Source organism: Streptopelia decaocto (assembly GCF_964273445.1).
Source record: "Streptopelia decaocto genome assembly, chromosome: 7".
In the NCBI taxonomy this organism is placed as follows: domain Eukaryota; kingdom Metazoa; phylum Chordata; class Aves; order Columbiformes; family Columbidae; genus Streptopelia; species Streptopelia decaocto.
In genome coordinates this window covers 32,004,733-32,032,559 of record NC_138661.1, presented here as the reverse complement: position 1 = coordinate 32,032,559, position 27,827 = coordinate 32,004,733, and the positions used below count along the sequence as shown (strand labels likewise).

Here is a 27,827-nt window from a genome sequence, read left to right as displayed (position 1 = left end):
TGTCCCAGCCTTTTGGGCAGCTGCATTTGGCTTTTGGGTGCATTTATCACACAGCCGGGTGATTGCGCCAGCATGCTTCAGTTGCAAACCCCGCAAACGACGGGAATCGGTTATTTGCTTTTAGGACGCTGAAGCAGAAAACGCGTCTTATTTGTAGAGAATAACGTGTCACCAGCGACTAATAAGTCATCAGAGTCAGGGGACATTTTCTGCCGGACAGAAACAAACGCGGATGGTTCAGTCCCGACGCCGGCCTGGCCGCAGCCCGGCGCTGCCCTCAGAGCGGCGGGAGGCGGGGCCGGATTGCGGGGGGAACGGAAAGCTCTGGGCCCGGGTTTCCCGGCGTCCCGGTGCCATCCGGAGGGAAGAGTTTAAGCGGCAGCAACCTCAGGAGGGATGAGGAAGGTGGAGGTGCGGTCGCTGTTTTTCCAGGTCTCTGCTTTCTTCGTCCCCGGTCTCCGCTTGCCGCTCTTCTCCGCGGCCGGCACCGCTGCGGGCTCCGCCGGGGCCTCGAGCCGGTTACGGGCCCGGCGCGGCGCTGAGGCCGCCAGAGCAGCGCGTCGGGGCAGAGCCCGTGGCTGTCGCGGGGAGCAGTGCTGGTGCTGGTGCCGGGCTGTGCCCTGCTCGCCCCGCCGGCCGGCGAGTGGACGCTGCGCGCCGAGGGAGCCGCGGCGGGGTCGGGCACGGGCCGGGGCGGCGCGGCCGCAGCAGGGAGCCCGCGTCCCGCTGCGCGAGCGGCGGCCTCAGCTGCGTGCCTGTCCGTTCTCTGCCTTCTCTGAGAGCCGCCTCAGTCATTAAGTTTTTACCGGGATTTAAGTGTGTCCTGCTGGGGGGAAGGTGTGTCAGTCCTGAGGGTCTTGGGCCCCTTCAGCAGAACTTCGGTTCTTAAACCAGCTCCGCTTCGCCGTTATGTGGCTTTTGGTTTTGCTTCAAAAATCTTCTGAAAAATACGTGGAAAATAAGGGAGAATTAGATGTGTTATCCTTGAGGAGCCATAACGCTTGACGTTAATTTCTGTGTAACTGCAGGTGGAGGTTACATATCTGGTGCCGTTTGTCCCCCGCATCGGGGCAACGTGAACTCTTCCCAGGGGAGAGCTGGTGAATCCGGCGTGCACAGTGATCCGAGCCCCGTCTCTGCTGCAGGCTGCGCGCTTCATAAATCAGCAGCTACATTTTCACTTGTCTGTGTTGCAGTTAATGTTACAAGAGGCACGCTGTATTTTTTCACGCATTTATTATAATTACTTTTTAAGCATTAGCTTATCTCACGGTTCTGAGCATATACTAACAACAACGCGAAGGAATCCTAAGGCAAATTTGGAGATTTATGGAATTTTCAATTCTTAAGTAGTTTGTTTTGAAGTATATTAATGAGTCATAGGAAAACAAGCCAGAATATTCATCTTGTATGGGGGCAGTTGTATGGGTGTGGGAACTTGAGAGATGTTTGTCCAGCCTTTCTTGGACCAATGTTGAAGGCAGAGCAATCTCCTCACACAACTTATTTGTATGCTGATTAAGAAAAACTTTGCAACTATAAGGACAATAATGTACTTGAATCCTCTCTGCTATAATTTGAATCCATTTCTAGTCACAACTATAAATGACTTAGGGAACAGCTTGTTTTTGTTTTCTTTAAAGCTCGTCTTTGGTTTGGTTTGGTGTGTTTCTTCTGTTTTGTTTTTTGTTTGTTTGTTTGTTTATTGGGTTTTTTGTTTGTTTGTTTTGTTTTTTTTAATCAGGTCTCTGCTCTTTTATCTTAAACATTTCCAGTTACTTTAATCTTTTCCTGGATATTATGCATTTAAGCACAGATCATTCTTGATCCTTTTCTCTGGACTCATTCCAATTAGCTCATATACTTGACTCAATTTGAAGGGCAGTATTCAAGACTGGGTAAGAGTATTGCAGCTGAATTCTAGACAGTGGTGAGTAGTATGGAAGGTTTATGTGCTATCAAAGCTTTACTTCTGTTTATGCATCCTGGTATGGATGACATGCTCGCTGTTGGCATATTCAGCTTCTGATCCAACTTAGAGTCCGGGTCTTCTCTGCATAACTATAACCTAGTAAGTTGTTCCCCTTCCAGCTGATTATTCCTGCCTAAATAGAAAAATCTTGCATTTCTTCTTATTAAAGTTCTCTTCCTGTTTTGTGTTTTCAATTTGTTTGTCTTTTTTGTTTGTGTTTGGTTTTTTTTAAACCCCTCTGATTAGTAAACACTGGATTAGAATTCAGAACTCTGTACTGTCACTTGTAGCTTGCTTCCATCTGTAATATTAATAAATAGAATATTTACTTAGTCATTAAATAATACTAGACCTAGGAGGGTCCTCTGTGATCTTCAATGGCCTGTGTTACTTCTTGACTCTCTTTTTCTGCATGACCTTGCAGCCAAGATGAAGATAGTGTCAGTTTTATATTAAATTGGACATATGCCACAAGCTAAATCCTTATCACATAGGGAAGTACGTTTTCTGACTCAAATTAGGACAAGCCTGTGTACTTCCAAGGCTGGCAGGAGACAATATTCCAAGCTTGTCTTTTGTTCTTTGATCTTTAGCAGCAGCATGTTTATTCCTTAGATGTACAAGGCACAGAGCACCCTGAAATAGATGTGGAGAAGCCTGTCCTTAGTAAATAGGATTTGAAAATATATTTGGGCCACATGGTAATGCCCATCTTGGCTCCTTTCTTGTTGCCCTGTGTCCCCGAAGTTTACCTCATCTGAGCCTTTAGTCTTTCACAGGGCAAGAAGACCACAGCAAGAAGCTCTGCTGTGCTTTTGGCACCTTGTATTACAGAGCATTTTACTCATTCACCAGGCAAAATCTTTAAAAGATGTATAAGCTAAAAACAAAATCCCTTGTGTAATATGCCACAGCTGTCTCTTACTTTGGATTTTTTTTTCTTTGCATGTCACTGTACTGTTTGAGCACTTTCCTGATGTGTAAATGAGATCTGTATGACAGTATGTTAACTAGAATTCATCAGTCTTCACAGTTCTTTCTCAGGAGGTTTTCATTCCCTGCTAATGGAGGCTGCCTTGAGCTGTACAGAAACTTCCAGCATAGCAGAGAAGCTTTTCTCCTTTTCTCAGCCCACCTGTCTCTAGCTTCATGGTAGCACAAACTAGAAAGCATTTGGTGTCACACACTTAATCTCTCTAAACTCCCTGCCTTCACATGATGTGACAACAATTAGGAGGAAAATGGGATCTCCTAAGAGTGTTGTGTTTTCTTGCATCTTCAAAAGAGACTGAAACTGTGTAGCTGTTAAAATTCTACAGGAAAAGAGAATAGGAAAGGAAAAATGGACTTTTTCAACTGCTTCATGGTGTTGATAAGACCTATCCTGAATTATTTCAGTGAGATCAGGTAACTCATCAGTATATTAACAACTGCGTCTAAGGTGTACATCCAAATGTTACTTAGTAAGTCCTATAATTGTATAGAAACTTATCTATTAGAAGTGGAACAAGCCTACCAGATGACCAGGCTTTTTACCATTAGGCTTAAGAAAAAACTTGATTCACCAGATATTTTCAGTCTTCTGTGCATATGTCTTCAATCTCTTTGTACTGTGCTTTAAATTGTGGTAGGCTTTTATTCTTTGCAATGACTTTGAATGGACTTTTCAGATGTTTCTGAATTTTTCAAAAATTAGGGACATTAGCTGTTTGTGAAGAGACAGGGCTTTGAAGAGACACTGAATAAGTTAATTTTTATTTTGCTGGTATGTAGAAAGAATATACAACTTGTGAGTTATAGTATCACAATACCACAAATTATAGTTAATAGAAATGTATTGTTTATCTCAGAGTTATTACAAGTCCTAACTGTTATGCTGTTGCTTTAAAGTTTGCTCCCTCCATCCCTTTTTTGTAAGGGTAAATAGGTAATCATGTAGACTTATTCTGTTATTCTTACTACTCTTGTGGATGAATAATTAATCTATTTTAGATGCTACATTTTAGGAAGGCTGTGACTAATTTAAATTAGTCCAGAGACAAATAAAGTGACCAATCAGTTGGTTTTGTGTTTGGTGTGTTTGTTTGTTTTAAAGTGGGCCTAAAAGCAATACTTAAAAAAACCCCAGAATTTTCCTAGTTTAAAAAAAAAAAAAAAGGAGAGAAATGAGTCTTTGAGTCCATACAGTTGTGACAGAGAACACTTTTCAGTTATTTTCCAGGTTTATGGGGAAAAGACAGTCAAAATAACTTTGTAGTAAAGAAAGGCTTGGTTGAGTGCAAGGAGAAGCTTTATGAGAGGGTGATGCACTGGAGTGGGAACCCTGCTGAGGTTAAGGAACCTCCTTCAGCAGAAGTTGTTAAGACCACTTCAGAGGCTGTCTAGATGTGAGTTGGCTTCACAGTGAAAGGCTTGGACTAAGTGGTTGCTTGAGGTCCTTTCTTGCTGTTCCTGTGAATATTTTAATAACTTTTCATGCACCTGGGTGTTTGCAAAGTTACCATTTTTTGTTAGCAAGTCATTATGCCTTAGCTGTGACACAGTTGCTTGCCCAAGTGTGTTTTTTCTTTTGAAAATTTAAGGAAAATTAAACCAATGTCATGGCTTTGATTTAGAGTAAAATATTCATTAACATTAATTAAGATAACAACCTCTATATTTATGATGACTTCAGAGTATACACATGGGTAGGTATCACAACTCTGATATTCTAACTCTGTGGTTAGACAGTGGACTTAGCCTGTGTCCATCCTTGTTTTGGGGGTTGTCCTCATTCTGGTTGTAGTTTATGTTTAACATGTTGCTCTTGGTGACTGGTTCTGGTGTTTGCTATTTTGAGATAAATCAAAAATGATTATATTACTGTTTCTTCTGGATATAGTTGATAAGATGCAGAAATGTGAATAGTAACTCGATACTTAGTTTCAATGTATTGTGAATTTTTACTTCTCACTAACACTGTGTTCCTTTAATTTTTATTCCTGATGTCAAAGAATCCCTAGTTCTTCTCTCTTTCTCTCATCTTCATACACATTATAACTGAGAATTAGAATTACTGCTGTAGGGGAGAAATGTGTTAGAGTAAGTTTTTGTGGATTTTTTTTTTTTAAGAATATGCTTTATTTGTATATAGCCTAAATATAATGTAGCTGAACTGTATATTATTTGGCAGTAACATGCAAGACTAAGCAATATCTGCATTACAACACAGATGACTTAAACTTGTTTGTTTCTTCTGGAAAGTATTCTGTTTTTTTTTTCCATATCATGTAACATAACGGGTGATTGTTATGAGGAAAGCATTTTAAGCTAAGTTAAATTGGAAGTATACTAATCTAGATGATTTTGGTCTCATGTTGAAAACGAGATAAACTTGGGCAAATATGTATTACCATCAGCCAAATAATGCTCTCTTTCTTATTTTAGGGACCTGTGGGATTTAAGAATATATCTTCTAAGAAAATTTGCTGCTTCTCTACAGCCTTCCACATTAGAATGCAATTGATGATTTCACTTGAAATTCCTATTTGAAGAAACTAACAGGAGGCGAGGTGTAATTACTTTTTAAAAATGTTAAAAGTTCAGCAGTGTGTAAAAGCTGACAGGATACCCAAGAAAAAGCCATATATTTGTGACATTTGCAATAAACAGTTTGAAACTCCGTCAAAATTAGCTAGGCATTATCTGATACATACTGGTCAAAAGCCATTTGAATGTCATGTATGCCATAAAACATTTAGGCAGCTAGTCCACCTGGAGAGGCATCAGTTAACACATAATCTGCCTTTTAAGTGTATTGTTTGTCACAGAAACTTCAAAAACTTAGTAACTTTGCTAAAGCATCAGCAGCTTCATAATGAAAATCACCAGAGTGATACCAAGCAAGCAGAAAACACTATGAATTTTCAGCAAGACAGGGTCACTTATGGCATATTTCGGTGTCCTATGTGCTGGAAATCTTTTACAACTGAAGAGATGTGGATGTTGCATCGGTGCCTGAAGGCAGATCATCTACGTGGTGCCAGAAGGATAAAGAAAACTCATGCTTGTGAATCGTGTAACAAGACATTTCCATCAAGATCTAAGCTAGAAAGACACTTCCTGATTCACACCGGCCAGAAACCTTTTAAGTGTTCTTCATGCGGTAAATCTTTCAGACAGTCAACACACTTGAAAATCCATCAGCTCACACACACAGAAGAAAGGCCTTTTCAGTGTTGCTTTTGTCAGAAAGGGTTTAAAATACAGAGCAAACTCATGAAGCACAAACAGCTCCATGCCAGAAATAAGGCTTTCCCCAATATTTTATACAAAGCAAAGACTCTTAAATATCCCAGACCACAGAACCTGTTGGAAGGAGGGAGGGATGATTTTGAGAATGCTGACACTTTTGAGTTGCAGGAGAATGACCCACATGATGTTCATTCAATTTATATTGTACCCTTTCAGTGCCCAGCATGTGAGCAGTGTTTTGAAACAGAACAGGTCCTAAATTTGCACAAATGTTATCCAAGAGATGGCAAAAGTTCAAGTAATGGTACAACAGCATGCAGCTGCACAGTCAGCATGAAAAATAAGATCCTGATGAGGCTGAAGCGTACCGGAAGAAAGGCAACAGATTTTTCTCTGACTGACAGGAAAAAAATAAAATCAGGTCACTTTAAAAGCCCTGACCTGCTTGCAGCTAGAGATCAGCGTTCTGATCAGCATGCTTCCACTAAACCTTTCAAGGATTGCCATGGCAAGCTTGACATGCACAAGGCACTTGGTAATCGGATGAAAAGGACGTTTGCTGTGCCATTACCTTGGCAAGAGCACCCACAACCTCTTGACTTTGGAATTAATTTAAAAGGTATGCTCACTGGTGAAAGCATGTTAAATGTCGGTGATTCACTGCATACTAAAGATGACGCTTTTTATGGTTCACCAGATGATGGTTCCTTTGATAATCCAGAAGTACTTCACTGTGCTTTTTCAGCTTCTGCTAAAAATATACATAACAGACACAAAGTGTGTAAATGTGACAGATGTGAAAAAATCTTTCCCTCTTCATCCAAACTTCAAAGACATTATCTTATACACACGGGACAAAAGCCCTTTGGCTGTAATGTTTGTGGGAAGACATTTAGACAGTCAGCTCACTTAAAAAGACATCAGCTCACCCATACTGAAAAGAGACTGTATAAAAGCCCCGTTTGCCAGGTAGAATTTGAAAACCTGAACAAACTTTTCAATCATCTGGGAGATCACATTGAATTTAAGTCTTCTCAGCCTGTGGGTTATTCTCAAACACCTTCACAGGCATCTGGCTTTCAGGAATTTGAGCTGATTCAGTCAAACCAAGCAGCTGAAATCAAAGTTGAAATTGAGTCAGGGGACTTCGTTCCTGACACCAGCAGTAGAAACACGCAGCCGTATTTGTGTAGTAAATTGTTGGAAACAGAGCAAAACTGTTACAGCTATTGGCATGATTTTTCTGAAGGTAGTGAAAAAAGTGAAGTTGTTAACAAATTGTATCAATGTAGTATCTGCTTTAAAACTTTCAAATCACCTTCTAAACTTGAAAGACATTACTTAATGCATGCTGGACAGAAGCCATTTGAATGTTTAGTTTGTGGTAAAAAATTCAGACAGGCCCCACATTTGAAAAGACATCACCTTATTCACTTTAAAGAGAGCTTAAAGCTGAGTTCCGCTGAGGAACAACCAGAGAATTTCTTGCTTTTATCAAAACTAGATAATGACGTATGAAATTATATGTTCAGACTTCTGCATTATTATTATTATTAAAAGGTATATGTTAGACTGAACAATTGACTGAAGGGGATTATATTTTTATTTTAATGGCATAACCTGGTGAAAAGTTAATTACTGTCTTCAGAACTATCTACTTGATATAATTTGTGACAAATGTGAGATATTTAAAACAAAAAAAATGCAAAAAAGCTACTTGCCATTTCTTTTCCTAAATTAATTTATAAATACACATTCTTATTGTATTAAAAGTGTTGCAGCAATCTGCAGCACTCCAGGAATCAGATATTTTAAGTTACACCTTTTCCCAGATAGTATTTTATTACGTTAGGCTGTCTAATGATAATTATCAGAAAAGCAGAGAGAAAAAGGTAATTTCCAGCATATAGAGAAAACAGTCCTTTTACTTTCTTCTGGTTCCCTATATGTTGCACACAAAGGCCACTTGCTCCTTTTCATACTTTTCTAGAAAAATCAGTGTTATTTTTAGATAAAAGATACAAAAAAGAAGTAGAAAAAGGGGAAAAAGTTTGAGGAAAAAATGTTGATGTGGCATTATAGAACAGATAATAGAAAAAATTGAACTGCTTTGAAATGTTCTTGGAGATCTATGGATAAGGAATTAGGTCTTTTTCCTTTTTATGATAAAATATTAATGTAAGTAGAAAATGCTAAAATAGGGTTTATAATCAATCCATTTCGCCACTTTATTATCTTCACTTCTTTTTATATCCCTTGCCTTTTCGAGGTTTTTTTGGCCAATTCATAGAATACTGAACTATTTTTCTACAAGAAAAGAGAACAAGAAATCATCATTACCGTTACAAATGTGCTTACTATCTGTTCCAGGTCTCCTTTCTTTCTAGTGTACATATTGCACCAGTAAAAGAAACGTTCTCTAAGATGTGGTAATAACTCAGATGAGCAGTTTTAGAAAGTCATGCTCCTGCTTCATTAAATATAAGACACTGAAAATGACTTTTAGCTCAAATTAAGTAATTCTGATTTTGTATTAATAGAATCTGTAGTTATACTTTCTGCTAAGTAGAGAGCTTTGACCCTTGTGCCTGTGAGGCTGGCAAAAAGTGTAAGTGCAGTGGAGCTTTATTCATTATGAACAACAATTAAGTTTCAGGGTTTTTTTTCCTCTGAAAAAAACTACTCTTTAGGATATTTTCCTTTGTTATGCAACATTTGAATATTTGAAACCTGAAGTTTTAAATCATATTTCTGAATTAACATATGTGTAAGATATCACATGTTCTTTTCACTATTTAAATAGATATGTATTTATTAAAGTAAAATGGTTTTGATTTTTTTTTTTTATGTGGTTTATCTAGGTTTTGCTGTGGCATGAGCTTTGCAGTATTTGGTGTAAATGAAGGGAGTTTCTATTTTCACACATTATTCTTTCCCATTTTCAGAGAGAATAAAACTAGGAAAGATATTCAGAAACAGTCCATAGTTATTATGACCTTTGTATGACAGAATAATTCAATATGTTAATAATGACTATAGTTATATATTGAGATTTTTTTTCTCCCTATGTGAATTGTTTCATTTTGAAAGACAGAATATTTTATAAAATGTATGGAAAGTGTATTGTAGATCCCTTTTGAAATATTTGTAATAAACTATTTTATTTATATGGTACTTCTGTTGTATACTTCATGTGCAAGCCAGTTTTGAAACTACACAACATTCAATGTGCAGAAAAGTTTAATTCTACATATCAAAATAACTAACTTTTCATGTTAGAACAATAGGGTTTGTTTTGGATATTTTTTGTTGTAGCAATAAAATAGAAATATGGTTAAAGATAAGATCTTTCTTAATGAGTCACAGTCATTTTAAAAAATGCTATGTTTGAGAGTAATGTTTAGAGAACACAAAACTTGGTATGTTTTGAAAATATCAATTTGAGTAAAATGAGAGGAAGGTAATAGAGAAAGCTGTTTTTCAGAGATGGACAGACATATTTGGAATTTGGAAACTAATGTAATCTCTGGGCTCCACGGGACTTCAGAAGGGCAGTAAGGGCCACTTTGTTTATCTGGCTCTCTGCCCCCTTTAAGAAAAGTTTTGTGCCAGTATAAATTCATGATTTTAGGGGGATTATAGCATAAACTAGTTGGGAAAGGGGTAAAGCAGCATCTAAGAATCGGGGGGGGGAAAATGTGAGGTTGAAATCCTGTCTCTTTTGAAGCTAACAGTAAAATTCTCCAAGTACCTTTGAGAATTTGAGCCAGAATGGTTTTCCAAGTGTTAACAATAACACGTTGTGTTGTTCATTAGTATATTAGTGATTTTCCGTAACGCTTCAAGGCAAGTTCAAGCCATTGATCTTTAAAGTATCTTTGGTGGCAGAAACATTGCCTGTGGTTTTGTTAGAATGAGTGGATGGCTAATAGTAATAGTTTCATAGTACTGAAGTAGCACATTTTTTAATACTATATGCAGAACCAAAGCATATTGTGAACAAGAAAACAGTGGGTCCTCCTGTGTTAATATTGAGCTCCGCCAAGGGGAAATTATCAAACTGTGGATTCAGCTTTGAGGTAGTTCTGTGTGGAATAAAAGAAGGGTCAAATATTTTAAAACAAGCAGAAAAAGGTAAAAGGGATTTTTTTTTTTTGAGAGAGAGAGAGGGAAATATGCAATAAAAAATTCACTAGAACTGCAGTACTAACTAATTATACTGTCCATTTTCTATATAGGAAATGGAGCTATGGATAACTTCAAAATGTTTATTGCTGTGCTATCCTTGCAATGTTTGCAGAAAGTCAAAACTTGCAAAATATACATATTAATATATGTATTCCTATATATGTCTAGGGAAAAAATCTAAAGGGAAAGAAGCCATGATAAACCACATAAAAACTGTTTTATCACTTTTGTATTATTAGCTGCTTCCAGGTCCTGCACTTGGGTCACAACAACCCCAGGCAGCGTTACAAGGCTTGGGGAAGAGTGGCTGGAAAGCTGCCTGGCAGAGAGGGATCTGGGCGTGTTGATTGAGAGCCGCCTGAACATGAGCCAGCAGTGTGCCCAGGTGGCCAAAAAGGCCAACAGCCTCCTGGCTTGTACCAAGACAGACTTTTTAGAAGCGTATAACAGGACAAGAGGTAATAGTTTTAAACTAAAAGAGGGGAGATTCAGGCTAGACATGAGGAAGAGATTGTTTACAATGAGGTTGGTAAAATACTGGCACAGGTTGCCCAGAGAGGTGGGAGAAAAGGAGGCTGAGGGGAGACCTTACTGCTCTCTACAACTACCTGAAAGGAGGTTGTAGCATGGAGAGTGTTGGTCTCTTCTCCCAAGTAACAAGCGATAGGATGAGAGGAAATGGTCTCAAGTTGTGCCAGGTGAGGTTCAGATTGGATATTAAGAAAACTTTTTTCACAGAAAAGGGTTGTCAGGCATAGGAACAGGCTACCCAGGACAGTGGTGGAGTCACTATCCCTGGAGGTGTTTAAAAGGTGTATAGATGAGGTTCTTGGGGATATAGTTTAGTGCCAGAGTTAAGTTATGGCTGGACTCGATGATCCTGAGGTTCTTTTCCAACCAGAATGATTCTATGACTCTTACTGAGTGTTTGTTTGGTTTCTCACCTCTCCGATATGCTCATACTATTACACCCTGAGCCAACAAGAAAAGTTAGTGAGGTAAATGGGAGACAGACACAAAAGCTTAATTGAAGTTAGTGAGACCTTAGGTTTCAAACTGAGATGCTGGATCTAATGTTCAGTTTTCCTGGCTGTAAAACTCTATAAGTCATAATCTCGCAACAGTAGCTCACTCGAGTAACACTTAGGTAAGTATGGATGGATGACTCTTAAATCAATAAAGGCTATGGATTCAGTCCTTCTAATGGCCCCTTGTAATAATGTTGAAAATGCCTAGATCTCCTAAGTAACTAAAGGGGTCACGGTTCATATTCCTAGCACAAGGTTTTGTGGATTTTTAAAGTGCAAGTTTTAACTTAATAGCCTAGTTTTATGGTCTGATGGCTATGGACGAGATGTGTCTGAGAGGCAGTTATCATAAGGAAAACTGAAATTACAGAAGTGACTTTTCTATGCTCTCATATACACCTTATTTTCTCCAGGTTGGGCAAATTAATTGTGCTTCTTCAAATAATGACAAGTTCTCTCATGCAGCTTTTAAACAGCATCTTTTTAGTGTCTGTTAAAACGTGAATCTTCAAAGTCCATGCAAGTGAAGGAGAAATCACCAAGAAAGTCACAAGTAGAACTGATAATTTTCTTCTTCAGAAACTGCCATTCTAACGTGGAAGTGTCATGTCTGCCCCAACTTATCACAAGTCTCTGAATGCTGTTTTACTAGTGTGCTTTGCCATTCCAGTTCCCATCAGCTCCCCAGCCATGCTGACGTGTGGCTGGATTCTGCTATACACCTGTCATAGCTGGGACATACGGCTGAAATATTTCCTCTTCACTGGAATCTTTCTAGTGTCCCTGATCCCAATTTGTATGGATCTATGAAAGCCCATATGTCACTTATGGAGAGCCATGGAGTCGGTTGTTACACATGTGCAGCCATGACCTGCAAAACAGTGCCTGAAGATGCAAATGCAGGAGCATGTGAGATGGTGACCAGCTATGATGTAGACTGTGGCCTGTCATTCTCCACTGAAAGTGGTCTGGGTATGTAGGGTAGTAAGAGCATATGGAAATGGTGGATATCCAGCTTCACCTATGGCTGTTTCACTGGAGTGTGCCTTGCAGACACAGTGAAGGAAGGGAATACAGAGAATTATGTGGCCACTGCTATATTAAAAAAAGTAGAATTCTATTCCTAAGATAAAGAAACCAACTACATGTGCTGTCTCCCATTTGTACTGCTAATGCCTTACGCTGAATTTCTATTGACATCAAGCAAAACACTATCTTCCTGGGGTGCAAATTTGCATTATTTTGTGCATTTTTTAAAGAGTATAAATTTTAATGGTTAGTCTATGCTTGCAAACGTAGCTTGCTGAGGGACAGAAAGTCAAATGATTTCCTCAATTTCTACTTTGTTTTAATTCTAAGAGGATCCTGAAAATAGAGCTGAGTAGAAAGATTCCTGTTGGTGACAACGCAGTCCTACTAAACTGAGTAGGAATCTGCTAAGACATCTAGACACCTCAAGTGTCTCAATCAATTTGAGGATAATTTTAAAAATTGAAACGTGTTTCAATTTTTTCATTACCTTGAGAGCAACCTTGGCAACCTTGTTTCCTGTAGTGCACTTTATCTTGTATTTTATACCCTGGGTCTTAATAATAGCATGTACTTGGGTAGTGAGAATAGCTTCCTAAGAATTCCCTCAGGCATCCAATAGCGTGTCTGATGCTAGTGCAATTAGCACAGGAAAAATGTCCATTTGCCAATAAGCTAAAATGATTTGTTGTATAATATTTTAGTTAATATTACAGTAGAAAGGGTTTTTTCAGTAAAAGAAATTATTAAAAGTTAATAAATATTTTTCTTGGTACTACACTAGTGTGATTTTTGCTGTTTTCAATAAGTATTTTGTTTTATTGCTATTTTATCCTCTTGTAAAATCCTGACATGCTAATGGAAATGTCTACCAAAAGCTTAGAGAATATGAAGAAAGGCAGGATGAAAGCTTTAGGAGACTGGAGCTAGCTCTCAGCATCTTAGAATTGTTTGCTCCTGGTGAAGATTTATGCTGCATAGTAGGTGTGCTTCAGTTTTGTCTGCAGTCTGGATTTTTTTGTATATTGTCAGAAAGGTTATGTGATCAAGAATTTGCTTTTACAATGATTCTGTAAATAAAAAAAAAAAAAAAAAAATACTAGCACTACCACAAAGGAAATTATTTGCCTTAGAATCTCATTTCAGTGACAAAGGCCTCATATTCCTCCTTCACACAGATTTATCTCACATTAATTTTTTTTGCCCCATAGAAATTTTATCACATAACAGTCTCTCATGGAATTTCTAGCAAATATTTCTAGAGCTTTACTGGCTATTGGTCTCTTATGTTGATACCACAGTTCTGCTCCAGTTGGTAGGAACCTGGCTAAAAGCCTCCGAAGAGAATTAGAACAGCCCAGAGTCTGCTCGAACTCTTAACTGTTACCCAAATGTGTGCCCAGCAATGGAAAGCTAGGAATGACATAAACTCCCGTATTTCCCCACCTCCTTCACTAGAGGCACTGCTTGCTATTCTGGGATATAAAAGCAGCTGTGTTGCTGAATAAACCATATTTTTCTCTAGTCATGAGCTCAGAATTTCCATTGAAGTTACTGTAAGATTTGCACAAAAATCAAGGGCAGTACATTGGCCAGAACGTGTGCTAAATAAATATTTATACACAAATCAGAATGCTACTGACGGCTTCTTTACACTTTAAAATTCTAAATATTTTAAGAAGCATCTGTTACTAAACTGAGGCATCATTTTTGAAAGTACCCATATTTACTGAGTGGAAGTGCACATATTTACTGAGTACCCATATTTAATGAGATGAACACACTGACAAACTCTTAGACTAAAAGAATGCACATAAATAAAACTGTAAAAGCAACGTGTTGTGATTGAATTAAAACTACAATGAACAGGCTGAACGTTTAGTTTATGTAAGCAATAACGGCTGTGAAGGATAAACTATAACCAAATGAATAACCCCTTTTGTTGTGCCTAATCTTTTTACATGCTGAAAGATTCCTATGATCTTTTTTGAGAAGCTTTTCCAAATTTTATTTACCTGAAAACAGGTTAAATCAATATGTTTCTTCTATTGTTTCAACTGGCAGCAGACACAGGAGGTTTCTGGTCTTCTTTGAATAATGTACATATTTTCCATTTCTATGCCATTCATCCCCTTCAAAAAAACTTATTTCATATAAATTTGCAAGTAATATTTCAAAATGCTGTATATTCATAGTCACTTCCCTTCTTTGGTTAGAAGAAAAGCTCTGTGTGCAAGTTCATGTTTGGAGCTTTCTGTTTCAGAGCTTTTCAGAGGTATGCCTCTGAAAAAAACCTTGTGTTAGATAGAGATAAAATCTGATTTTAATGAGAAGCAGTCTCCTAAGCTTTACAGCCTTGCTTCACAGAAAGCCTGCCCAACATATGGCTTAATGTCACTGCGGCTGAGATTCATCTGCCCTAAATTAGGGTATCCAGTGTGCAGTTAGGTATTTCCCCAAAGCTAAGCTTATGCATTTAGTATAATGCAATTATGTTAGACCAGATAACAAATTTCCATATAGCAGTGAGATGCACCCCAGAGATCTAGAACTCCATCCTGAGAAGCATAGTGGTATTAAAAATCACCTGGACCACCTCAATATTTTTAAGCTGTACACGGGGAAAGCACAATTCAGCAACCTCCCTCTAGGACACTTGGGTGTTTTTGACTTTTTGCCTACAAGAACATTACTGTCAGAACAATCACAGCTTGCTTTTGAAAAAAGTTACACAGACTTCCCTTGGCCTCTGAGTTACGTACCACAAGGTCCAAGAAACACTAAGGGTATTCAACATACATAGGAAAGAGTTGAAAACTACCATTGTAGGCAAAAGTACAGCCACATTCAATGATTATGGAAGGAAGAGGAGGCCTCTGCATTTCTTATCAAGGAGTAATGCAGGCCAAAGACTCAATAGCCTTGATCATGCACTGGAGCTAAAGCCTGGCTTGAGCTTGTACTGGTGGACCAGCAGGTAAACAACCCATGGGTGGGACAATGTGGAGCAGTTCGACAATACCATCAGTGAGCTGCTCTTCTGTTCCATCAGAGCTGTGTTAGTGTGCCTGCCTGCAGCTATGAGGGAAGAGTCCCCACCCTAGCAAGAAGGCTTTGATATCTTCAACTTTGTCTTATGTTAGGGGAACCTCAACCACCTCTGCTCCCCTAGTGACCAGGAGTTCAGATGATAGTAGAGTTGTGATAGTGGCTATCCTGTTGTCCTAGATCAAAGATCCGGGAGAAGTTGCTGCTGCTTCTCTACGGTGATGACACTGAGGCATGTGCAGAATCATGTGTCCCTAACACAATGCTTGCTGGGACGAGAAGGAGTCAGCTGATTGATGTCTGTTCATAATTTTGAAGGACCCTGATGACCCGCATGGGTATTTGGAGCCTGAGCACAGTGCTGGTATTGGTTACCTGCTTTGGAATAAAGATGTCCCACCAGAGTTTACATAGACACAATATGGTATCCATACTGAGTCTGCACCTCTTAGTGCAGGGTTTATTTATGTCTAAGAATCTGAAAGATAAAAGATTCAAAGCATAAATCTCTCTATTTGTGTGAAAGAGAAACAATAAAAAGTGAAACAACTTCTATGTTAGGAATATGTAGCTGCTGAATCTAGTTGCGCTGGTCATGTCTCACTGAAGAACCTAAAACAATAACAAACCTTATTATTAATATTATAAATCCTTATACATTAATTATTTGGAGTTTCCATTGCTAGAAATTAATCAATTCTGTGACTCTAGGTAGAACCTAAAATAAGCTAAAAGGTAAAGAGGACAGAACATAAAATCACCCCCTGCTGATTATCACTAGGTACTTCCTGGCTCTCCAATATTGTATTTGGGAGAGTATCATTGAGATAAAAGCAATGGCCTGCTTATTGATGACTTTGGCTTGTGTAGTTTACAAAGAAGAGGGGAAAAGCATATTTTTCCTGGCTACAATAATATAGAAAGCCAAGCATCCAAAATGAGAAGAGCTAATTAAGCAAGAAAGCAGCATTGAATATAAATTGACCAGGACTGTATGCAGCCTAGAAATGAATAATAGTCTTGAAAACCACACCTACTCAAATGTGTGACTTTCTAAATAATGCATGTCTTCATGAATGAATTAACAGATTTTTGAAGAGAAAGAATATTTTATTTTCTTGATGTGTTAAGTCAATTAATAGAGAAAGATGGAGAACTTCACAGAAGGCTGTGGGGATGACAGGGTGCAGGGTTTTATTTTTCCCTGACTACAAAGCAGTTTGGGGTGCAAAGGGACAGACATGCCACCACTCCAGGGAAACTGAGCATAGTGTTCAAAAGACCATGCTTAAGAGACAGTTGTGAGCTGGAGTGACACTCATAGATGGGGACATAGGTACAACATTGGGTGTCATCTGGCCTGGTCGCATCACAACTCCTCTTTAAAGGTTCAGCTGCTCTTGAGGCTTGAAAGCTTTGTGTTTTGCCAAAGCCCTAATTTATACTTTTGCTATTTATTTGTAGTCCTACTGTCATAGCACTCCGTAACTAAACAATACCCCTTATAGAGAAATATTTAATGCAGTATTTATAGGGAGATCATTATCACTTTATTTGACATTGCCACTGAGGAATATAATCATATTGCCTAACTTTAGGCATCTAATATTAGTTTCTGATATCAAAAGCTCCTTCAGAAAATGAGTCAGAGCAGTTTAATTAGTCCAAATTTGCCCTCTGGAAGGGCCTCTGTTGCTACATTGACTGTAGGGAGGTTTAAGACAACTAACCTCCTCATTGGGACACTCAAATGCTGAAAGTTAGGTAAAGCTGTATACCTCCTTGAGCTTTCATAGCTTTGACACCATATGGAAATTTTGTGGGTTTTGACACATACCTAACGATCTATCAAAAGCAGAGGTCAGAATGTTTAAGTTAGCCTTGCAAGGCTGTTCTAGAAAATTTACTAAGTCAAAAATCTTTTTGCCTGCCTGCTTTTTGGCATGATAATAATTAAAAAAAAATGTCACTTCTAATCACACTTGAGCATGTGATTAGAAGTCTAAGGTCATCAGTTACTGTCACCTCTGATCCCAATAAATCATCATAGCTTCTCTTAAGTGTTCTGCGGTTCATCTTAAACACATGTCAAACTTTTGACTCCCATCTGAAAGACAATTTTATAAACTTTTCTATTTACAGCCTGCATTTACAGGTAATGAACTTAAATTGCTTTGTCCTTTTTAATCACTGACTTGTAGCTTCAATAGTTCCTTCCCTTCCTGCCATTTATCCCCACAGTCTACTTACAGATAGTACCCTCTTCTTTTTTTTTTTTTCCAAACTGACGAGCTGTTACATTTCTACTTTTTCTGATACATACAAAAGTAAGCTATGTATGTTGATTTCTGAGGTAGTTAAATATGAAACAACCTAATTGTAGAAGGTAAGTTGGGGAGGACACTGTCAGCAGTATTGTCAGCTAAGGCGCAGCAACATACTAATATGGCTCAGACAGCCAGCTCTGAACTTAGGCAAATTTTACCTGCATTTTCTACACCTATTAATGGCCGCAGTTGTACCAAGTGATGGAGAAAAGGCAGACACCAAAGGGGTAGTTATATTGGCATAGATTCCGATAGCCTGAGTCAATCATGAAGCTGCAAACTCTAGGTTGATTAATTTAAATTGATGCATCTTAATTTGCTGATTTTTAATCACAGTGTCAGACGGGGTACATTGGTTTAAGTGTATTTTAACTGCTTTGCATTTGCATATTTCAAATCAAATACAGATCTATCTGAAGGTTTCCATTATTAGACAAGACAATGCTCATTCCTTGTTATTTACAGAATTTGTTCCTTGTACTTCTGTAACTTTTTGATTTTACTAGTTTTCATCCAGAAAATTTAACCTCTCTGGATTTTTTAAAGCAAAGCCATGCAGTAGGCGTATTTATTTGAATGCAGCCATCGTCTGATCCTACTCAAGGTACTGTCATTGCTTTTTCAGTTCCCATTGTACATTCTAATTCAACTTCAAAAAGAATATTAAGTTTAACCTCTGCTTGAAGAAATGAAACGGAGATCACCTTGATATCAAAACAAAGGAGGTCACATTCAAACAGACTTCAGCGGTACCTGCCTGGAAGCGCAGAGGGTGTTCAAGTGGCAGGTACTGGGTCATGAGCGCAGAAAAGAGCGCCGCAGCTTCTCGGGGGAGCCCGTTAATTTCTTCCTTAATTAATCTGTTTACTAGATGGAATAAGTTAATTACGAACCGTTCTGAACCGCTCCCGAAGCGCTGACTCGGGTGGCCGGGGCTGTTTGCCCGCACACCGCCGGGCGACGGGGCGGCCTCGGGCAGACAGCGCCGGCACTTGGGCTGACTCCTTCCGTTTTATTATTTACGTTGTATTAATTTTCAATTTATTATTCTTATTATACAGACCATTGGAAGGGCGAGCGTAAAAGCAGCCTGATGTGTTACCTGCCTGCCTCCGTTATCACACTACGTTGGTTTACATACGCCTCGACACCCCTCCGAGGCGCCCCTTGCTGGGGCCGGGCGGAGCGGCCGGCCGCGGCTCACCCCGCCCCAAGGCACCCGGACCCACCGGCGGGCTGAGCGGCAGCGACGCCGCCGCCAGGTGGCGCAGCCGCCTCCCCGTCGCGCCTCGCCCCGGAAGCGCTCTACCCTCTGCTGCTCCCCGCACGGAGCTTCCTTCCGCTCGGCCTCCGCTGCGAGCGCCGAGCGCTGGGCCCGGCCCGGGCGGGGAGCGGCGGCGCTGCCCGGCGGGGACAGGCGGCTCGTGACGGTGGCATCATGGCGGCGCCGGCGTCCTCGGCCCCGCCGAAGAAGGTGGTGGCGCCCACCGTGTCGCAGATCAACGCGGAGTACGTGACCCAGGTAAGGCTGGCGGCGGAGCGGCCTGTCCCGCGGCTGGAGCCGGGCGCGATGGGCCCGCGGTGTTTAAGTAGTTTTTGCCGTCCGTGGGTGTTGGGGAAAAGGTCTTGCTTTGTCGTGAGAGATGTAACGCCTGTGTTGCATGGAGGAGTTTGTGTTCCCAGTGGTTCTATAGTAGAGAGATTTACATGAGCAGCGCTACAAAATAAATCAGGTTTGTTGTAATACACAAGTTGACGGCAGTTTCTTGTAGCAGAACGTTTTAAATGGTTTTATACACGCGTTTGGTTTTTTTGTGCTAGAAATTAGTTGAATACGGATTGTTGGGAAGTTCTTGCCACCGTAGTTTAGGAGTTTTGGTGGAGGGATGGCTACAGTGAATAGCCTTAATATATTAGACTTTTACATCTAGCTTCTAGTTCTTTGTGAAATTCCTCAATGGGAAGATAATAATTTGCAGTCTGGGGTTTGCAGTCCCTGAAATATCATGGTATATTTTTGAGAAGTAACTTAAGAAAAAAAAAATAGTTAATTAGGTAGTGGTCAGTCTGTCTGAAATTTTTACAGGGAATTGCATTTCTGTTTGAAAAGGATTAGACGTAAAACCTTAGATGGTTGAAAAACATTGTTGGAAAACATAATTTTGTTACTTGTAGTTACCGTAAACTGAAATTAAGATACTAGTGAAATACAGATTGGAGATGGGGTGTGTTATAGAGTTATTTTATCACTAGAACTGAAAATGTATTTAACTTTTAAAATTTTTGTTTTGTTTTCTCTCCATACAGTTAGCAAATAAATACTGGGCTCCACATGTGAAGAAAAAATTGCCTTTTGATTCGAAGGTAAATACTTCTACTGGAACTGTGTTAAAGTATAGAATGATGAGGATTAACCCTTTCCTGATGTATTAGCCTCCAGTGTTGCTTACTTTATATGAGCATAGGAGTCTTCTTGGAAGGTCAACAGTTGCTTAACACAACGCAATTGTAAATTGATTGTCATGTATTTGTAGGTTATAAATGTAGGCACTGTTATGCAGGTGTGCTGTGGCACTGTAGTTCTTTTGTGTGCTATTTGTTTAGTTTGCTTTGGCCATGAACTTATGAGAGTAAAGATTTTTGAGCACCTTCTTTGATGTTAAGAGATATTTGAGAAGGGGCTACTTTTAGAAATCGAAGGGTGAAAGATGCAGGTTTTACTGACCTGTGAGCTTCTTCAGATGTTTTTGAGCAGAGATCTTTGCTGCTGTTCTGATGGATGTGTCTGTTTTGAATGTTTAAAATTTGACCTGATGTGTTTGGTTTTGTATCAGTTTTCTGTAGTGTGGGGTTCTTAAATGTTATGTTTCTTTCCCTTGTGGGTATTTGGCAAAATCTTCCTTTCCAGTCTCAGTTTATTCACTGTCTTTGGAGTATTTGTGATAGTAATTGTCTGTGATTGTTATAACTAGGATGTACATAAGCAGCTGAATTGCATCTCTGTGTCATGTGATGTCAAAGTGTGCCTGCTGCAGGAGATAGTGCAGATACTTTCACACCTGTTGGGAAAATCTAGGTAGAAGTGTCTGGATTTGGTTAAATATCAGTTAAAAGAAACGGTAGCAACAGATGAGTTGATGCAGACTTGACTCTTGAAGACTGTTCTTTAAATTCGACAGTAACCCAGGTTTAACAACAAAAAGGTTTGCATAGCTGTTTGACTTTAATATAAATATCTCAGTGAGGTGCAGGTTATTCCTTCAGAATAACTTGAATGAAGGTCCTATTAATTCTCTATCATTGTGTGCTTTCTCCTAAGTTGATTAACATTCTTTGTGAGAATGTGCCTGTAAAGCTTTTGGGCTCTTCAGAGCTGAAACATAATTGTTACAACATTTTTGATCAAATTGCAGTAAGGAGAGAATAACTAAATCAGAGTAACTTTGAGTGCCTAAGATATCTTAATGCATTTTTAATTATATTGTGAATTAAATAAAATTCTTAACCAATTTTTTTTTTAAATATTCTTTCCCATAGGTTATTGAAGATGTATATACAAAAGAAATTGTCAAGTCAAAGTAAGTACACTAGTTACTTTCACTTATAGCATTCCAGCATTATCTGTATTGAAGTGGTTTCACATGTTTCATAGAATATTTTAAAATGCATTAACATGTTGAGAGCAGATGAAAATGACTCAAGCGTATAGGAGTCATTTAGTTGTTATATTATTTCAAAGTCTGAATGTGGCAAAAAGAATGTTAGTGAGCTCATGATCCTTAAATGTGACAGTTGGATATAAGTATTGTTTAGTTTTGTCATCTGCTATTCTGTTGTGTTTTGTGTTGTTTATGTTGCAATGGTTGTAGAAGGCTGGTCCCATCCTTTGTCACCAAGGTATGTAAAGAAAAATTATTAATTGAGGAGGATGCTGCCTCTGGCTTTTTGCTCTTTCCCTATTAGTGTTACCAGGTTTATAAGAAAATAAAGGGTGAGTCTCACTTCAGTGAATTGTAATGTTAGAAGGGTGAGACAGTTTAAGATAAACTGGGTTCTACAGCTGTCTGTACAGAAAAGAGTTGTAACTGTAGCTATTTGAAGCTCCACAGAGGAGGTCTGATCTATGGAAAGAAATCTGATTATGATTCCTTTATGAAAGAAATTTAAGAATTGCCAGATGGGATCAGAGCAAGCTTTTATTTCCATTGACTAAGAAGTAATATCATTATGAACTGCTTAAACATATAGTGATAGTTTTCCAGAAGACACTCAGCTTCTAGCAGTTTATGTCTTCAAGGCTGTTGGAAGCTGTTCATATTTAAAAGGTCTAGATGGATTTTATTTTTAATATGAGTTTGATTGCTTACTGAACCTGCATGAACTTTAGCTTCCACCGTGTTAACAGCAGTTGCTTCTGCATTCAAGTGGTTGCTTGTGCATGGAAATGGAGGTGGGGCGGGGCAGGGGCATAGATAATTCCTAGATGTTTCTACAGTTTTTTTTATGTAACAAAATAAGGAGGAACCAGCAATTTTCCATACAGCTAGAATGTGCATGAGTGGCTTTCTTTCCTGTGTTAACTGATTATTTCTTTTATTTGTTTATTTTTAGGTTTGCTATTAGAAAAATAATGCTTCTTGAATTCAGGTAAGCTAATTGGAGTGAAATTTTAAGTTATTTTGTTGTAGGAACCTGTAAAGGTGAGAAAAAAAGTGCAGGGCAGTAAATGAATTTAACAGTATTATTTATTCCTACTTAATAATGCCTTGAATTAGCTACATAGGAAAATTGAGGAGATGTGTAATTTTTGTAGGAAATCATTTCAAAACCATTAAGTAATGTATCAGAGTATTTTGTTTTATGATCCTGAATTTCCTGTGTAAGTGAAGCACTGGAGAGTATGAATGAAACAGGTGAAACACTTGGGTCTGTAATTTGGAATGTGTTGTCAAGCTTTATATCAGAACTCTCAGAAGTCAGAGAAAATTTTTTAATTAAGTCTCTTACTGTGAGGGTAGAATGAATTGTGCTGCAGAGGCATCACTAACGTTTTCTTCACTTGAAGTGGAAATCTGTTTAGAAGATTCATACAGCTATGTCAGACTTTCCTGGAAGAACTTACGAAGCATGTCTAAAATGATGTAAAATAAATATTTGCAGTATTTACATATTCAGAAGCATAATATGTAGTGTTCTGTTTGGTTCTGTTTTATCTCTCAAAACTTATGAGCAGATAGAATGAGATTTTTTTTATTGAGAGACGTTATTTGTTTGAAAGGACTGAAATATGTATGTAGTACCACTAAGTAGAAAAGTAGGACCAACTTCCCTTTGTTTCCTGCTTTTTTATTGGAGAAGGCAGAAGAGAAAATGTAAACTATGGCTTGGGGTTTGACACTAACAAATGACATGCTGGTAGCATGACTTCTGGAATTTCTATGCTAACAGGACCATGGAGTTAGTGGTTTTTATCTTTTCTGTGAATATTCTTAATGTTACTGGCCTGTAATGTCACTTTCTGGTCTATAGCCCCATCTACTGCCGTTTGTCCTGTAAGAAATTTTCTCTGTCACACTCTCCTGTTTTCATGCTTGTGAGATTTTCCTGTCCTTCATTCTTACTCCCATGTTTGTTCTCACTTGGGGCCATAGTAGTATTTTTACTAAAACGTGTTGAAGTTTATTTGAATTCCTGGGTGAAATGGAAATATGGAGTTCTGTGAATTTTGTGGAGTTTTTCCCCCACCCATTGGCAGATCCAAGCTTTTGGGAAGCAGTATGTATTTAATCTCTTTTATGCCTATGAAGTTGTCTCAGCTCCATCTGAAGCTACTCATTCTGGCTGAGGTCCCAGAAAGTGGAAGTCCCTGTCTGACCATTACTGAGCCTCCTGCTCCTGCTTGCATATAAGTTCTTACTGCCTTTTTTCACCACCATTGCTGGTACTTGCCTTATCTGAAACTACTGATGTACCTTACTGTAAGACATCAGAAAAATAAGCTGTGGAAAAAACTAAATAGGTAAAACTGGGCTGGGTCATGGGGGGCCAAAGGAATGTTAGAGCAGGCATTGAGAGGAAGGAATGGATGAACAGCTTGTTTAGGAAGAAACAAGAGTTTTGACTTTCTGGTGGCGGTTGTTAAAGTAGCACAAAGTGCGAGTGCGCTGTTGAATATGAAGGATTTAGGGATTACCTCCTCAGAAATGACTATCCTGAATAGCTTCAAGAGGAAGTTAAAGGACGGAGACAGTTGTTTGTCCAAATAGCCTCTCATCTCTAATTTTAAGAGCTGCTTCTTTGAGAAATGTGGTATATTAATAAGGAAGAAACGCTCATGGCTGAGAAGCTGCTATTTTCCAGTGTCTTTTAATTTTTTTTCACCTTCTTGAAAACATTTAATCACTCAATGCTTTATTTTAGTTGCACTGTAATGTACAGGGTGCTTCTAAAAGATGGACCCAATTTCAAAGCAGTATATTTCATGATGGCAACATGGGACAATTACACAAAAAATTACCAACAGTTTAATAAGGCATTTAGCAATAATCATTTGAAACTCTATGTCCCACCCTTTCAAGTGGTTAAGAGTTTCATTCATGGGTTGTTCATGGTTGCAGAGCTATAGTGATTTCAAATTTGGTCCATCTTTTTGAAACACCCTATGATATTTTTAGTGCCTTTATATGACTAGAAGCATAAAATGTCTGGATGATTGCTGAATTTTTACAAGAAAGGGTATGTGTTAATACAAATACTGTTAAACAGTGGTTGTCCTTTGCTGCTTATGCTAGGAAATGCTGCATGTGACATTCTTAATCTTTAGACAAGTAAAGGTTTTTTTCGTTTTCTCATTTTGAAAAATTAACATGAGTTCATGTTTTGACTTTGTATTGAGCTGTGGCTACTTGTTGTATTTGAAAGCCATCTAGTGAATGTTTCTTCCTGATAAGAAACTTGTCTGTCTCTCGTAGCAGTTAGAGTCTAACAAGTTTTGCTGCAGTGACCTAGATGAGAGGTAACTTAAGGAACTACTCAAAAACTGTAAAGATGGCTTTAAGGAGAAGGAGGAAAAAAACCCTGTGGATAACTACTCTTTCAAATGAGTGACAGATAACGTGGGTGACAGCAACTAATGAAATATTCTTTGTCTCTTCACAGCCAGTACCTTGAAAATTACCTATGGATTAATTATTCCCCAGAGGTGTCCAGTAAGGCATATTTAATGTCAATCTGCTGTATGGTGAATGAGAAGTTCAGAGAGAATGTCCCTGCGTGGGAGGTAACCAATTTCAATTACAGCTAGAATTGACTTTGCAGCTTTTTTTTTTGTACTCTCTTATACTGGCAGAAAGTAGCAAAGCTTGTAGTGTTAAAAGTAAATGGTACCTCAGCCAGAATGTCTCATTTGGTGTTTTAAAAAGTGTGTCTTCTTGTTGCAGAAAGCAATAGATGGATGAAAAATCACCTGATTCCTTCTGGGTTGTGTGCCTTTTGTTTTGCTGTGTGATGCCTTTACATCGTCACCAGCATTTGCTTTTTTGGCATTTGACAAAAGTCAGCCATTTGTGGAGAAGTTCTGGTATTGAAAGAAAAAAAAGGATTTTTATATCTCTGAATATATGAAGGCACCACTCAAAATCTAACATTATCTAGTAGTGTGTTGCTTCAAGCCTAAATACGGTTTTGTAGCTTTCTTGCATGAAATTCTATACTAAGATAATTTCTGCTTCTGTGTGTACTGTTTTTTGTAATAATAGATTTAGACATTATTCAGTGTTTCTACAAACAGTCCACTTCTTGGAGCCATCTCAACAACATGAGCCTAGTTACAAATTCTATGCAAGAATTATTTCATAAGCACACTTACTCTGATAGTAGTGCAAAGCACAAAGGATTAATAGTTTGCTAATATGATGTTTCTGCCTTTCTTTGCTCTAGTGTATGTACCAGATGTAAAATGACAGGTGCATGTTACTTTCCAAACAGCTTAGTTAAACTTATGTGGTACATGGCTGCCCTTGTAAAGAAACTGTTTTATTTCCACAGTTATTTGATTTATCTTTCTCTGTTTTAGCTCAATGGGAGTTCCACAACTATAATTAATCTGTGGTGGATTTTACCTGCTCACTTTTGGAGATCACTAAATAGCCGCCATAGTTTTGGCCAAAATCTACAAATTCTCTTCTAACCTGTGTCATTTTACAGTAATTCTGTGCAATCAGCAGTTGAACATTCCAGCAACACAATCGACTGTGCTTGTGCTTATTGTTCAGTTTGTCCTGTGCATCACCTGTGTTGGACTACGTAGAAGGCAGTAGTCCCACTATGAGCGTTCCAATAACATGAGGATCCCTGGTCAGGAGGGTATTATTAGTCTGTAGTTTTTTGGTGCTGCCTGGTCAGAATAAATAAAAAAGAGAAAAATGAATCCTTCCTTTTATAGATTTAAATTGATTTAAAGAATTTAAACTATGTTATGTGAATGAAGATTGAAATTATTTGTATCAACCTAATTCAAAATCAGCTTCCTCTTCTATTCCTAGACATTCAAAAAAAAGCCAGAACACTTTCCCTTCTTTTTCAAATGTATACTGGAAGCATCACTGGTTGAAAATGACAATGAATACTCTCTGCATGAACAGACAGTCCTGCTGCTTTTCCTCGATCACTGCTTCAATAGTTTGGTATGTTAAAAGTAACTGTAATACTTCCAGTTTGTTTACGCTGTTCTGTGTTAATAGAAGTTTAATGTGATCAATTTCTTCTTTCTTACAAGACAGATGAAGCAAAATTCCCAGTTAAGGAAGCAGATGGTACCAGCGGGCTTTTACCCCTTTCTTTGACTCTTGCTTTTTCTGTCTCATCACGTTTGCTTTTCTCTGACACAAGATAATAAAAGAGATTCGAAATTGGAGGATTGGCACTTACTCAATTTTAAGGCGTCTGTTTGGGCTTATATTTAAAATGGTGCTTAGATATGTACTTATACTTGAAACAGTGCTTTACCACTTAAGAGCAGATTGCTTACCACTGTACTCTTTTTTTTTTAGCTGGGCTGGGAAATTGTGCAAAATTATTTCCATGAACTATTGAGAAAGACACTAATTTTTTCACTTTTGAAACAAGGTCTAGATAATATCTGCACTTCTTGAGGTAGTTTTAAAAATGCATTGGAGTTGTATTCTCAGTCTATAGTAAAAACACAGTTACATATTCTAATTAGGAAGTGTGGAGAGTAGTTGACAGTTCTCTGTTATGTGAAACAGTACTCTTACCTCTCTTACTACTGGGCTTTTTCTTTACTTATATTGCATACAGGATGTATCAGTCAAGATCTGCACAAGTAAAGGACAAAATCGTGTCTCACAGGCAAAACAACTGATAAAGTGTATGTTTTGATTTTGGAATTAGGAGTGGTTATGGGAGCCAGTAATTATCATGAACGTTATGCGTATAGTCAGTTGAGGTATTACTAGTATTTTTCTGTAGTGGCCATGGTACAGCAGATCTTCATTTTGTAGGAGAGTATGATAGTGACTGTATGGAATCCTGCTTGCCAGAGCATTTCTCTTATAACGTGATATGGAAGCCAGTAAAAAAGTGCTCGTAAAAGCAAAGCCACATTTCTTTGTGTAATGTAGAATAGCGTAATCACAGTAGTGTTTTAAGTAAGGAATGAATTTTCAGCATGCTGAAAATAGTGTTTGTTTATGAAGACATATTTAAGAGTTTAATGGAAGATTTTCAGTGTTTAGGAAAGAAAGAAGACTTTGTGGATCCAGGTCGCAGGCAGAGTTGGAGAGAGAACACTTGAAACAACAGTTGGAGTTACACTGAATTATAGAGAAAATTAGTTCTTTCAGATAATGGAAAGAGTGTAGATGAAGTGGGAGAAACTTTATAAACGAAGGCTTTCAGGAGAGAAAGAACAGAGTAAAAACAAGTAGAGAAAGCACAGTAAGACAGTTTGGTTCAGGAATGAGAAATAACTGAAGAAGGACC

General features: G+C 38.4%; 2 protein-coding genes across 4 annotated transcripts in view; both read left to right on the top strand.

The window, feature by feature from the left end:
• The first annotated feature begins 297 nt into the window (after nt 1–297).
• ZNF770 (zinc finger protein 770) lies at nt 298–11,886 on the top strand. 3 transcript variants are annotated; one of them, XM_082058749.1, is made up of 3 exons: nt 298–432; nt 5,399–6,824; nt 11,835–11,886. In XM_082058749.1, the coding sequence occupies exons 2-3, from the start codon at nt 5,543–5,545 to the stop codon at nt 11,846–11,848; spliced, it is 1,296 nt and encodes a 431-aa protein (XP_081914875.1). In that variant the 5' UTR covers nt 298–432; nt 5,399–5,542; the 3' UTR covers nt 11,849–11,886. The 3 variants fall into 3 exon arrangements, with proteins under 3 accessions (XP_081914875.1, XP_081914873.1, XP_081914874.1); XM_082058747.1 differs by lacking the exon at nt 11,835–11,886 and having other exon boundaries at nt 5,399–9,379; XM_082058748.1 differs by lacking the exon at nt 11,835–11,886 and having other exon boundaries at nt 386–411; nt 5,399–9,379.
• A 7,267-nt stretch (nt 11,887–19,153) lies between these two features.
• The window catches only part of AQR (aquarius intron-binding spliceosomal factor), a 54,586-nt gene continuing 45,912 nt past the window's right edge, over nt 19,154–27,827 (top strand). The window contains exons 1-6 of the mRNA XM_082057776.1: nt 19,154–19,347; nt 20,133–20,189; nt 21,363–21,403; nt 22,437–22,472; nt 24,984–25,104; nt 26,369–26,509. Of these exons, the coding sequence (XP_081913902.1) occupies nt 19,264–19,347; nt 20,133–20,189; nt 21,363–21,403; nt 22,437–22,472; nt 24,984–25,104; nt 26,369–26,509 (480 nt within the window). The 5' untranslated portion in view covers nt 19,154–19,263. The remainder of the gene's footprint in view (nt 19,348–20,132; nt 20,190–21,362; nt 21,404–22,436; nt 22,473–24,983; nt 25,105–26,368; nt 26,510–27,827) is intronic.

Bases quoted from the DNA above. Each gene is read 5' to 3' on its own strand.
- ZNF770 (XM_082058747.1), top strand. From the start codon at position 5,543: ATGTTAAAAGTTCAGCAGTGTGTAAAAGCTGACAGGATACCCAAGAAA.